Consider the following 14,750-nt stretch of genomic DNA (forward strand, 5'->3'; position numbering starts at 1 on the left):
AAAGGATCATCGTGAACCTGTCCATGCTCATAATCTTCCATAAGAGAAGAAAGCTTAGACTGCATGTCCCGCAGGACAACCCACTTCGGGTCAACGGGAGTCGGAACGGGCCGTGACGTCGGTAACGTCTGCGCTGGCAAAACATTGCCTCTACCGAGACCCTTGGACTCCGTGTTACGCTTTCGCTTAACGGGCGAACAGCAAACCGATGACTGCAAGTGGTCAGAGCTGTCCCAATAGCTACAGCCAGGACGCTGGACCTGTCCTGAAGGGACTGACTTTCGCTTTAAGGGCCTAGATACCTTGCGCCAAGGTTTCTTATGCGATAAGTCGTCAGAGGACGAGGAGAACTTAGTCTCACCCGTCTTATGGTAAGGACGTTCTTGACGAGAAACGTCTGATACCAAAGAGGGAACGTCTGTACGCTGGTTTACACCTCTCGCCCCCTTAAGTCCTACGACATTACTTCTCCCTGGTGCATGGGAGCCTGAAAGAGGTCTCGGACTAGGGGAGCGACAAGCACGAACAGACGAACCCCCGGTCGCAACACTAAACACATTTTGCGCACTTATCACTTTATCACTTAGATTTTCTGCTTTACCACTTTTCAACAACTTTACATCGGACATTAACTGGTTACGGTCCGAGGCTAGGGACTCAACTTTCACGCCTAAAACTTGAATCGCTAAAAACATATCCCGCATAGACGGTTCATGAGTGCTAGCAGGGGGTTCAGGAACAACCACTACAGGGGAAGGATTAGGTTCAGGGGCATGGGAGGAGTAAAATTCCAAAGATCTAGAGGAGCTTCTCCTCACCCTATCTCTTTCGAGCTTACAAGTATATTTTTCATACTCAAGCCATTCGAATTCCGACAAGACCACGCACTCCTCACACCGATCTCCTAATTGGCAGGATTTACCCCAGCAATTAGAACAAACAGTATGAGGGTCGATAGAGGCCTTGGGAAGACGTTTGTTACATTCTCTCGCACACTTGCGATAAACAGGAGAAGGGTCAGCCATTGTGAACAATCAAAGAAAATCCAAGTCAAAGCCAAATTCATCAAAAAGAAACACAAGACCAAAAAAGGGTTTCAAGAGTTTTATTGAAGAAACACACCAACACAGCGAACGCCAATAAAACAACCAAAACAAAGTACTTCACCAATTCGGTAGAAAAACTTGAGGTCAACAGCGAGCGGAACCAACTTGTCGGCAAGACCGACAGAGAAGAACTGGAGTGGTTGACAAGTATATGCGGTATCTGGCCGATAGTCGGCGCTGGTGGGCACACCCGCAACCTTCACGGCGATCGCTCGCGAGTTTTTGGATCTGTTGGGCCGTCGGAGACGTCAGCTATTATATATTCACTGGCTAAGTTTAATATTTAAAAACTGTACTATATTTTAGCAGCAACTACATTTTGATATTCAAGTTAAGCTAGTGTTGCCAGGCAAAGTTAACCCCAGTAACCCTAAAGTAGGCAACTACACGCTTCCCCTTAAAGAGGAGATTGACAATAAAAATGGCTTAACCTTTGCTTATTTGAGAAATTACATGGAGCATAGTTAATCTCGACTTGCAAAGGAAAAGACAAGACAACTTTGAATGTGATGATGGTTTCGAAGGATTTTTAAAGGCTTAAACGTTACTTGTGAATAGCAGAGGCAAATGACAAGGCAAAGCTCTTGAGAACAACCCTAAATACATATGATCTTTGCCTAAGCCCCTTTTCCACCCAAGCTAAGACCATGGAGGGCCAGGCAATGGCTGCTGATGATACCGCAGGTATACCTATAGGCTACCCCATACACCCCGTCCTCAGCTCACAAGGATGGCGAGGTTGCAAACACTAGAAGACACTATCGAACTTGCACGGATCTCAAACCCCGGTTCCGCAGATTGCATCCAATAAGCTACCACAACCCTAAAGAATCTTGGCGAATGCATAAAACTTATTAGGGAGGTTTAGCTAGCAAAAGCTGATAGTATTCACTCAAATTCTGAGGTCAGAACCTCAAAAGCATCAAGGCTAATTTCTGATCCTCAGGGATTAAGTCTCCTCTGTTAAGTTCTGAATCGTTAATGAGAAATTTTGAGTCTGAAGTCACACTACTACTGCTTTCGCTCAGCAGACTCTCACATTTATGCAAAGCATCCCAGAGGTGTGTTCTTATTCTTCCTGGGATCAGTACAGTCTAACGGGTGCTATTATAGTGTGCTATCTACCGTCGAATTTCTACTATACTGTAGTATGGTATCTACCACAAAGTATGTTATCTACCGTCAATGTTAATCCTCCTGTTTGATGAGGATTATCAAACAGATTACTTACCACAAGTATGTTATCCTCATTGGACTTTAATGATAGTTTAATAATATTAATTGGAAGGACAACATGGATGCATAATTATAAGCAGTTTGTAGGTTACGTTAGGTTGGGTTAGGTTGGGTTGAGTTAGGTTATGTTAGGTTATCAAGTCGGTAGTGATCCTCCTTATTAGAGGCAGATTAGCAAGTAGACCGTATACTTAGGGACTGATGGTAGGTATTATACTATAGTCAGAGAGGGGTGGTAACAGCAAAATCGGCGGTAGATAGCATACTATAATAACACCGTCTAATGATTCCTGCATCAATACTGGAACTAAACTTCATTACTCCAAATAATCTCCCACTCTAAGCCACTAATACAATTAGACTTCATGCAGCAGGATCTAAAGCGGGGTTTACATGATGGAACGGTTCATCGAACCTGCTTGTCAGACTGTTCGAAGAGGTGTAGTCAGCCACAAATGCCAAAGGTTTGTGGACAATGAACAGACTTTCTTTGAACCGCTCCACAAGCGTATTCGGCAACTGAATACCCCATTCACACATTCGAACATCACCTCAAACACTTACCTGTCCAACCGCGTTCGACCATGTAAACCCGCCTTCAAGATAATGTGCTTGACATTGAGAGCTCTTGCACTGTTGCACAACATGCATTTAGTATGTGAGCACCAATCTTTTGCTAACAGCAATTCTATTAATCACTCTTCTGTATCACCTTAAGATAGTGCCTACGAATATCTTGCCTCAAGCAGAAAAGAATCAAACACTCCTTATACCAGAGAAATTTGCACCATTAAATCCATAGAATCTAAGACCTTTTTCTATAAGAAAAAGTAGTTTTTTCCCTAGGTTACATTACCCTGTAATAAACCACAATATAGCCGACAATTCCTTGAACACTAGAGAAGGGACCGCAACCTCCCATAGAACTGCAATGTCCTTGGCTTACCGTAAGACTAAGCCTCACCCCTGTATTTGCTTTCGTACCGACTTCACCCCTACAAGGTAACACTAAATTTTAAGATTTTGTAACTCATAAAACTAGTATCATATTATAGTACTTCAGACAGAGATAAACATCAGATTACCCACAATTAAATTGACCGGACAAGTAATAAAGTTTACGACTGTCCCACTCAACTTTATACACCCAAGGAAGTACAAGCTAGGGGTCAAAGAATGCTGTAAAGCCCCTTGCATAGTACCTACAGCATACTCTATGCTGAGCACTGACAGCTATACTTTGCTAAAGATTGCTATTTCTACTGGTTCAGAAGTTGCCTAAACATTTCTACAATTTCTGTTAGAAAGAATCCTGTGCCCATATGCACACAATTGCAAAGTATTGGATATATCATTCAACTAATATCAACAGTCTTATCTCTATGTACTTTTGCCACAAAAAATATAAATCACAACAAAAGTGGGTGGGAGTATAACAAAATTTAACCACTGAATTTACTAAACATTACGAAGAGATTAAAACCCCTATTCTATTTAGGCTACTTACCAATACTCAGTCTTGCATAAACTAAACAACTCAATCTCCAAATAGAATTAGACTTTAAACTTCGGAGCTTTTGAAGAATATCAGTCCCATACGAACCTGGGACCTTTATTCTTCAAAAGGATAAAACTGGGACCCGCATTGAAAAAAAGAAAATTTAGGCAAGAACTCCCGCCGAGGAAATCAAGCAACAACATGATTGGTTGTGAACCAAACCTATTTGATTCTTTAATCTTGTATGCAATAAACAGGGTGTATGTATGATAGCGGCCACCTGTATGTATTATTATGTCTAACTTAGAATACGGTAGTGTAAGGGGGGTCGCAGGACACCCCCCCCCCCCACATTAAGTAAGTAGGTAAGGACACGGCTTGTAGGTTAGGTTAGGGAAGAAAGTTTGGTCTATTTTTAATCGTGCGAGGAACTGGCTGCTGATACACAAAGGCTCCCAATAAACTGTTGCTTTTAATTCTCCATACTTTTTAAATTGATATATATTTTATGTTTATGTATTTTTCTAACTTAGAAAATAACGTATTTTTTCATTAATAGTTGTTTCATTTTCCTCATTATATTCACCGGGTTCTAACTGGCTTATAAATTCAAAAGGCCCAAACTGGGGCTCCTACTCTTCAAAGCTCCAAAACTTCCAAGCCTATACGATAGTAGTTTAATATGACACCATTTTCTTCAAAATTCACACAGATGTTAAGAATAAGTTAAATGACATCGCGAATATCCCTAAACGAGTGTCATATTACAAGGAGGCCAAACACAATAGAGTCCTTTCAATACACGTCATCAAACTTCCGGTCCGCCATCTTGGAGGGCATACAAAGACGCGTTCAGTGAATAGCTATGGTTGAACTGTTGAATATTTAGCCATTTCATCACATTCACATTCACACAATGCCCAGTTTTTGCGCTATTGTTGGCTGTGGGAATCGAGGACGAAGAGATGACAAGAGTTTCTACTGCATACCGGCAGTTATTCAGAATCAGGACAAAGATACAGAGGAATTATCCAAGCGCAGACGTGACTTGTGGTTGACCAGAATATCACGGGCCGATCTTCGTGAATCCTCACTACCCTACGCACGTATCTGTTCTGATCATTTCATATCAGGTCAGTCTCGGCTAGGCCCTAAAAGTATCATTATTCCTGTGTAAACATGCTATATCCGATCGCATGGGTGACTTCACAAGTATCATCGTCAGTTCAGTGTGTAGTGTGTGTGGGGGAGGGGGCATCTCAATTTTTAAACATCAAAAGGGGCATCTCAGATTTACAAAACAAAAATTAAAAGCGCCCATATTGGCTATATTAACAAAGGCTACTTACCTAGGTCTCTCTTTCGCCAAGGTGCTCATGCCTATATATAATTAAGTGTATATTTATATTTATTTTAATTTGTGTATTAAATTGAGCAGACATACAGGCCTATATGATGAATAAACATTGATTATGAATAATAATAATATCTGAAGGCTGGTTTAATCCGAAGGAGTCTTCAGCTTATATATGAAACATCGAAAAAGTAATTAAACTTGCGCATTTAATTGCAAGGAGGCAAAACGATCATCCAAGAGCATTACAATTGAGTTTGTCCATCATATGTGTATATGTATATAAGAAATTATAGCATTTGTAACCAAACACAAACACAATGGTTAGGCATGAACTGATAAAGATTTGACATAATAATGCAAAACTTTTACATACATTTTGACAATAAAAAATTATAATACACAAGGTTAGGCTAAATGATCAATATTAGCTTTATAATTATAAACACTCTCTTCATCGGCCCAGTGTTTATCTAATTTTGGACTTAAAAGCATTAAAGGGAAAAACAACAAATTTTGGAAGCAGATTATTCAATGGAAATGTATGCCCACTCATGTTCTGGGTTGGCCGACAGTACCAAGTAGTTCACCATATCAATGTATGAAATACTGGGAAAATCCTCAATATTTTGACTGAATGAATTCTGCATCTGGTATGGATCTAGGCCATCAATTAGATCGAGTTTCTGCTTGTAAAAACGCTTATCATCACCTGACAATTGTTTGACAAATTCGCTCTCATTGTCCATATTCGCTGTAGCAGCCGCCATGTTTTCGCTTTGTATGCCCTCCAGCATGGCCGCCAGCGATTTCCAGTGACGTCATTGAAAGCACTCTATAGAGGGAAGACTGAAATATACATTAGTACGTCGTGCTGTCAACAGATGGCGTATGCTGCTTGTTTACTTAAACCAAAACATTTTACATAACCTATTAGGAATGTTATTAATTATTATGATAATTATCATTATTATTAATGATTATGATCATGATTATTATTAGTAGTAGCCAAACTACAAACCTAGTTGGAAAAGCATGATGCCACAGGACCCACGGCTCCTAAACGATTCTATAGACCTTGACCCATGGAATCCCTTGAAACTCGTAGCTAAAAACGACGTATACAATAGGTATAGAAAACGGGATTGAAACTTCCGTTTTCTATACTGGTGCATCCACTTATTCACAAAACTACATTAGTACAATATTTCGATACAAGCAAGAAGGAAAAATATATAATAAGTAGGCTACTGCTAGAAAATACGGTGTAATACTCACCGAAAGATTATTATATGTAATACAGAGGCAAAGGACGGAAAACACCGACAAATAACCTGCTGGAGTTGTAAATCCTTTCTGGCAGAAGGAACTTTCGTTGTTAATGGCAGAAAATTCAACAACAAATCTTTAAAAAAAACAATGGGAAACTGGTTACAAAGAAGATTAAGAATTTAGGACACGCCAAGAAGTTCTGCCTATGAATGAAAACACAACTACTGTACACAATGAATGTTTATTTGCAACTGTCACATTTGACATTTGTTACTTCTGTCACTGGAAATTAAAGGCTCAGAGAAGTTTTGTTTCTTGGTTTCTACTCAAGGCTAATAAGACACCCAGGTCTCATTTTCTTTTAAACTTTTGTTAAAGAGCTAAGAATTTAGCTGCATTATGAATATTGAGTATGGTCATTGATATAATATAAATTTACCAACGTTTCTAGTTTCCAATGGTGTCGAGAATTACTTTTAAGATATAAAATCATCAAAAAATGGCTATCCAATTGAAATTCCAGTGCCCAGATTCATTGCATAAACCATATCAAACAGTATAAATTTTGAATTTAGCTCATACATGCATCAGAGGGAATAGCATATAATATGTAAATGACAGAAATTGTGAAATAATTAAACATATTATGATTTAAAACAAATGAAACTCACACTATGGATTTGATAGTAACAAAAGAGACAATGTCAATCAGAGATGTTGGGTGAAATGTGAAACATAAATTTGCAAATATATTGGTTACTCTCGAAAATATCTATTTGAATCAACCACTTCCAACTCTCCACCATCTATATTAGAATTCGTCAATCTATCTACATAGTTTCCATTTATTACATAATCTTAATCATTGTCACATTTACATAACCGCCTTTTCTTGAAAACACTTTAAAATTCCTTTACCAGTTTCTGCCATTTCTCTTCACTGTCTCCAATTAGTACACTATCATAAACTTTTAAACTAATTTACCAGCTTCTGCTATCCCTCTTAGCTGTGTTTAATTAGCACAATATTATTTGCAAACATCAACAATTACACCTTCCATTCAAAATAATTTTTCAAATTCCAAAACTGTGGAGAAATTTCCAAATTCACCAAACTTTCAACTGGGCTTTAAAATGCAATTAAGATTACAGGTTTTTTTTTTAGGTAGTCCAATAGTTTTTCGTTTCTCCAGACTAAAGTTCCCATGGGTTATACATCTATTCGTTTATATCATATTTCGAATTTGATATTTTGGCGACCTTACCCTACCACCGGACTCACGATGAAGGATTGATTAAAACAACACATCTGTTATAATAGTTATATTCTCTTTATACATATAATGAGAATCAGCATGAATAAATTTCTACCGAGAGTAATTACACTACTTGCTTAAATCATTGCCACATGTGTAATTTATACATATAGTAAATAGGCCTATAAACCATCCATGGCTACTTATAGCTAACATAAATGTGTTTGATGACATGTCTTTTTAATAATATACTCAAAGAAGGCAAGAACTATGTGGAATTGTAGACATATGATATAGAATACATTAATTGTAACCGAGAACAAGAAATGCCATCGTACTATGTAATATTTGTATTCAAGTGATAATGTTTCCGAAAACTACTGTCATATACATCAGATTTACACGGTCAGAACAAAGACAGAATAAAGGAATCTTGAAAATTCTTTATTGTGAATATTTATATATATATATATATATATATACTGTATATATATATATATATATGTATATATATGTATATATATATATATATATATACATATATATATACAGTATATATATATGTATATATATATATATATATATACATATATATATATATATATATATATTTATTTATATATATATACATATATATACATATATATATACAGTATATATATATATATATATATATAACTAAATAAGTCCTTCTTGTGTTAGAAAATAGAATAATTCCAGAGGAATTTTTTTAATGAAAATTCCTGTATAGAAATTAGATAATCAAATTTCAAGAAATTACGTTTCTAAGGATAAACTCCTGTAGAGAAATTAAATAACTCAGGAGTACCCTTTCTTAGGATAAACTCCTGTGAGAAAATTAAATAATTCAAGAAGATTATTTCTTGGGATGAGTTTCTGTGAGAAAATTAAATAACTCAGGAGTACCATTTCTTAGGATGAATTCTTATAAGAAAATTAAATAATTCAAGGGGATTATTTCTTAGGATAAACTCCTGTGAGAAAATTAAATAACTCGAGAGTACCCTTTCTTAGGATAGACTCTTGTAAGAAAATTAAATAATTCAAGAGGATTATTTCTTGGGATAAACTCCCGCCTTAAAAATAAGAAGTCCGCGATGTGCATCTTAAGTACCAAAGCCCCAGAAACGATGAAGATGAATAACTTAGGAAAATGATAATTGAGATAATATAATCCATTTTGTTATTGGCACATATAGATAAAACTGGTTTTGCAAGAAGGGTCACCTGGAATAAGCCCACTGGAAGTGAAGAATGTTTGTTTGGAAGATTACTGGAAATAGTCAAGTTGAAGAGAAGATTGTTTTTGTCTGAGCAGACCAAGTCAGCAGTCTAGTAGAGAAGAGTTTTATTCTGTAGATATCTTGAAAAGACTTTTATTAACGAGAAGAACATCCAAAATCAAGTGTAAAGAGAAGAATACGTCTGGGAATACACTACAACTAGGCAGTTGTAAGAGCTCGAAGGGAACTAGTTTTGCGGAAGTTTGTCGAACATGTATTCACCCAGTCCAGGACCCACTCGCTCCAAGTTAGTGATGTACTGGCTGATGGTAAAGAGCTTTTCCACCTGGAGAGAAACAGTAAAATAAATTTTAATTAATGCTGGCCATTACGATATTGTTAAAGGCATGACCAAGGATATTTTGAAATAAGTATTTTTCATTGAATGGCAACATTTTCAAGGTGTCTAATGCAAGGAAAATATAGTAGGTGGGTATGTAATGAGGAATGAAACTATATAGGCCTACACATAAACACATACATGCAGAGGGATATTACATAAGCACTTACATATTTTAAAAAATCTGGAAAGTATTTCTGGACAGAAGAAAGCACATTAACGTTTGAATAGTTGTCTAACTGATATTATTTCATGCTTGTTGCATGCAAATTAAGTGTTTTAGGAGAAAAAAACAGATATTGTTAAAATTGCATATTGTTATGCCCACAATCTCCTATAATCTTTAGTATAATAAATTAGTGTCATAAGTGATTATTTAGGATTTATCTATCTATCTATCTATCTATCTATCTATCTATCTATCTATATATATATATATATATATATATAGAGAGAGAGAGAGAGAGAGAGAGAGAGAGAGAGAGAGAATGGTTTTAAACTGTTACCTGAGGTGCGAGGAAAGTGCTATGGATGAAAGAAGCCGCATGGATATCATCGTGTTGCATGGCCACTATATGCAATTCTAGCAATTCCTGCAAAGGGAACAGGAAGGGATTTTGGATTAGGAATCTAGGAATCGTTTTGAGCAGTACACTTAGAAGCTTAAGGTAAGACAAATACAGGAGCCGAAGTCTGACGTAACATTACCACAGGCTGGTTCACTACAGCTGCTTCAGGCGGTCATAGACCTAGGAACTTGCCAGTGTTCTAACACAGCTACCCATTATCTTTATTTTTTCCAGTTATCATACCATTTGAAAAGGACAAGGGCAGTGTGTGATCTGAATTGTAGTGGTTTTTATCAAGCTTTATGTGTTTTTCGTCATCAGAGTAGTAGGAAATCAACTGCATTATGATGAAAGCACGAGGATTCTTCTGAAGAGGGTACGGCTGAACTAGTTTGGCCGTTGCTATGGTAACTGAGGTCATGACTTCGGCTCCCTAATAGCCTCCTGGGGTGTGTGTTTACCTGGCTACCTTAAGGGGGGGGGAGTAAGTATATGTGGTATGTGTTTACTTGGCTACCTTAGGAGGGAGAAAAGGTGGGGGGAGTTACAGTATATAATGGCTAACAGAAATTGCTTGGCAATGCCCACCTGATTGATGGTCTTCTCGAGTTCCAGAGCCTGGATCATTGCATCCAAACCCGTGCCCCAGTCATTTGTGGTGGGGGCTGTGACCTGCTGGAGGTTGACCTGACCTCCCCTCAGGTTCTGGTACTTCATGAGGGCTTCGGTGTGTTGTCTCTGCTCTGTGGTCATCTGTTCGAAGAACTTCTGGAATCCAGGCAGGGCGATATCACAGCGGCCAAAGTAGTGGGCCTGTGAATGAAAGCGTTGCAGGAGATGAATCTTTATCGTTATAACATATTTGTTCCAAGTATGAATACTTTACACTTGTAGAAATACACACAGTATATATGTGTATATAGAATGTGTACACATTGAAGGATTGTAAGACCCCTGGGGAAAAGAAATGTCATTAGACAGTGATAGACAAGGGTAGTTTAGGCCTTTAATTCATATAAGAGGCTGGAAAAACTGCGTTCTTGCTAGTTTGGCCACGGGTGTGTGGTTCAAGCCCAATAAACAGTCTTATGTTGCAAAAAGACAGTGCAGATACTGGATCTGTCTTATGGGCTTCCTAGTGCGAGAGCCCGTGTCTTGCTATAGGCAAGATACTGGATGGTAAGTTAAATGTGAAGGGTTCTGGTAGATGACATGTATAGCAGCTGGATATTAAGGCAGTACATAAGAAGTAAACAGGGCAATTGCGTCTCAGAGGCATGGTGTGACGTGGGCTCTTTCAAGGAGTCTTTTGGGAAGCGTGTAAGAATGCAAATGTGAAGGAAACCATGTCTGTAAAATTCAGGGTGATAAAAGAAAAGGCTGTGATACAAAGTGCGTTGGGAAAAAGGTTTCTCGGAGACTTATAAGTTGGTGTAGCTTGGCAGGTATGAATTGTTTAAGGTTTATGAGGAAAAATAAAAATGTCTTTTTGGAATATGTTCTGAAAAGGGTTCAATTGCAAGGAATATAATTTTTAAAAAAAATTCTTAAGTATAATTGGGAAAAAGGAAATATATTTTCTAAGATTCTACATTTGATGAAAATAAATGGAAGAGTGCTTTAATGTAAGAAGAGGTTAGAAATGTATGAAACATATTTTGTTGAAGCGAAACTGAAATTAGAAATTGGATTCAATCGGAGAGGTAGAGTAGTTAATACAGCTTTAAATGTTATAAAGTAAAAAAAAAAAAAAGTACTGTACTGCCATCTTTGAAACAATCACGCAAACTGACTGCAGTCATGAGAGCGAGAAATGTGCCCCGAGATATTTGAATGAATTATGTAGCTCATACGTGTTACAGCAGTTAAAAGAAATTTATGGAGTAAGAAAAAAAAAATCTTTCCGGGCTCATAACACGAAACCAGGACCAGTATGCTAAAGATATGTCCTATTTTACTATTTTGTTTTTTGCTTACTTTTTTTCTTGTTGAGGATTTTTCTTTCGTTTTACATTTTAAATGGTCCTATGTCTGTCCGAACTAGAAATGTGGGTTGCACGATATTTTCAATGTAATCAAACGATGTTTTATTTTTGTAATCCATTACAACAATGGTAATTTCAATCGTAAATCTAACTATCAACAAGTAATTCCAACTATTTCGGTGAGGGAGCACAAAGTATGACGAGTGAATCTATGAGGATGGGCGCACGGTTTAGGGCTCTAGGCATATACCTAGACCGTGGGCGGGTGTAGGCTTTAACTCTATTTTGAAGGTCGTTTAATAGAAATGACTGTCGCCAACAATCTGTTCTACAAGGCTGGCTTTTAATATATGCAAGAATATGCTGCGAGTTGAAGGCAATCAGTAAAACTTCAAAAGTTCAAACTTGCAGAAAATGTTTTTATGTTGAACAGACTGATTTAAGTCTTATAGTCTATATATGAATGATCTGCTTTAATGTTGATATTTTTTAAGGATATTTCATTTTATTTTTTTCATTACTTCTTATATCATTTATTTATATCCTTGTTTCCTTTCCTCACTGGGCTATTTTTTCCTGTTGGAGCCCTTAGGCTTATTGCATCTTGCTTTTCCAACTAAGCTGAAGCTTGGATAATAATAATAATAATAATAATAATAATAATAATAATAATAATGCTGAATAGATAAATTTTGTGTTCTTTAATTTCGGTAAGATTAGATCTTCCATTGACTATGTAGACTATTATTAAACTGAAACCATATTCTTGTTTACTTAAAAGATATGTGCAAATAAATCAGTTTCATTTAATCATAAATCGCAATGATGTGTTCAGAGATATTCCTCAACATTCTAATGTTCTTTAAGGCTTTCCTCCCCCCCCCCCCTTTGACTGTTCTCTCTCTCTCTCTCTCTCTCTCTCTCTCTCTCTCTCTCTCTCAAAAATAGTTCAGAGGTGCCTCCAAGTTCTTTTTTCCGTAGTCGGTGGCCTTCGTTATTTGTGCAAGTGAGCTGGTATTTGCATTTTGTTTCTTTTTTTTCAGTAGATATTGCGTGCAAGATAATACCTTGCAACAGGCTTTGAAGGTCAAGGAGTCCGGAACAATTTTGCATCGAAGGTCATTTTTTGATGAAGCCAAATAAACATCTGTTTATAGGCTAAAATGAGAAGCTGGCGACGCGTGGAAGTTCAAAACCGAAATTTCGGAGTTTTATAGTTCAGCCCACAAGAGATTTATCTGAGTTAATCAGCGAATGTAACTTTGGCATCAGGGACACAAGGCAAATCTTGTATGCAGGATTCAATTGATAGTTATTAGGTCCTTTAACAGGCCGGATAGTATATTGGATACCTCTCTCGTTAGTCGTTACGGCTCATTTTGTCTTTGCCTACACAACAACGAACAGTCTGGCCTATTCTTTATATCAAGGTCTATATGGACCTTGCTTTATATATTCTCTTCTTTCCTCATACTTGGCAACACTAAGATAACCGAAAAATTATTTTTCACCCAGTCTCAAGGGGTTAATTATTTGACTGTACTGTTCAGTGGCTACTTTCCATCTTCACTAAAGGGTTTAACTACTTAACTCAGTTGACTGTAATGTTCAGTGGCTACTTTCCTCATGGTAAGGGTAGAAGAGACTCTAGATAATTTAAGCAGCTCTTCTAGGAGAAGGACACTTCAAAATGAAACTAATTTTCTTTAGTTTTGGGTAGTGCCATAGCCTCTGTGCCATGGTCTTCCACTGTCTTGGGTTACAGTTCTCTTACCTGAGGGTACACCCAGGTGCACTATTGAGACCATATAGGATTATAGGGCATATAGCATCCGGCTTTTCCAGCTAGGGTTGTAGCTTAACCAGTAATAATAATAATGATAACATCTTAACGGGTTAAGTTACTGTCGGAAAAAACAAATCTGTCAGTAATTTTAGACTTCTGGAATCTTTGTACACGTTATAGTTGCTGTTTGAGCAACGATCAGCAGTAATTTTAGCCTTTTGGAAGTATTGTAAACGTTATAGCATGTGGTTTGTATTTTAGCCTTTTTATGAACTATAAACACTATGGAGGTTGTCAAATGAAAAATCTGCTAGTCATTTATGCTTTGCTGGAGCATTGTAAAAGTTACAGAAGCTGTATGCTTTTCCTTCATCATTGAAATCAAAGGTCTCGATAATTATAAAGCTACCCCTCTAATATCCCTGTTAAAATGCTATAAAAAACGTAATGATATATATGACCCACTACACTGTGGTAAACATAAGGGGAATGCATGTAGACAGTATAAGTTGATCAGACGGTTGATAGCCGCCTCTGTCCTGTCCTGTCGTTGAAATTGTGGCGACATCTGGCAACTTTACATCGAAAAGTATAAAGCTACCCGTTTAATATCCCTGTTAAAATGCTATCAAAAACCTACTGCTATCTACGACCTACCATGCTGTTGTAAACGTAAGCGGAATGCATGTAAAAGTTGATCTGCCGGTTGATAGCCGTCTCTGTCCTGTCGTTGAAATTGTGGCGACATCTGGCAACTGGTATGATGGTGCTGAAGGGATCATGCCGGTGGGGATGGGGTTCCTCCTCATCTTCCCCTTCGGTAGGCTGGTCACTTCGGAATCTGTAATGACTTTGAGGGATAAGGGGTCAGTGTTGGTTATTTTGGTTATGTGTAAATTGTTATAATTGTTATTATCAATGGCTAAACTACAACCCTGGTTGGAGGAGCATGATGCGACTGTACAAGCCCAAATTGCTTCGAGGTAAGTGTATGTTAATCTAGTTATTTTCTAGTGTTTATCTCATTGTTTAGTTTTCATTTGT

At 37.3% G+C, this 14,750-nt stretch overlaps 1 protein-coding gene and 1 long non-coding RNA gene across 4 annotated transcripts in view; both read right to left on the bottom strand.

The window, feature by feature from the left end:
* The window catches only part of LOC137652101 (uncharacterized), a 41,346-nt gene extending 37,351 nt beyond the window's left edge, over positions 1-3,995 (bottom strand). The window contains exon 1 of the long non-coding RNA XR_011046189.1: positions 3,850-3,995. This is a non-coding gene — a long non-coding RNA (uncharacterized lncRNA). The remainder of the gene's footprint in view (positions 1-3,849) is intronic.
* Positions 3,996-9,138: 5,143 nt separating this feature from the next.
* LOC137652102 (soma ferritin-like) overlaps positions 9,139-14,750 on the bottom strand; it is an 11,915-nt gene continuing 6,303 nt past the window's right edge. Inside the window, exons 2-5 of one of the 3 annotated variants that reach the window (XM_068385302.1) lie at positions 14,364-14,547; positions 10,524-10,748; positions 9,873-9,959; positions 9,139-9,312 (exon numbers count right to left, since the gene is read on the bottom strand). In XM_068385302.1, the coding sequence (XP_068241403.1) occupies positions 9,214-9,312; positions 9,873-9,959; positions 10,524-10,748; positions 14,364-14,547 (595 nt within the window). In that variant the 3' untranslated portion in view covers positions 9,139-9,213. Of the gene's footprint in view, positions 9,313-9,872; positions 9,960-10,523; positions 10,749-14,363; positions 14,557-14,750 lie in introns of all 3 variants that reach the window. The other 2 variants (XM_068385301.1, XM_068385303.1) reach the window with 2 other exon arrangements.

Source organism: Palaemon carinicauda, chromosome 13 (genome assembly GCF_036898095.1).
Source record: "Palaemon carinicauda isolate YSFRI2023 chromosome 13, ASM3689809v2, whole genome shotgun sequence".
In the NCBI taxonomy this organism is placed as follows: Eukaryota; Metazoa; Arthropoda; class Malacostraca; order Decapoda; family Palaemonidae; genus Palaemon; species Palaemon carinicauda.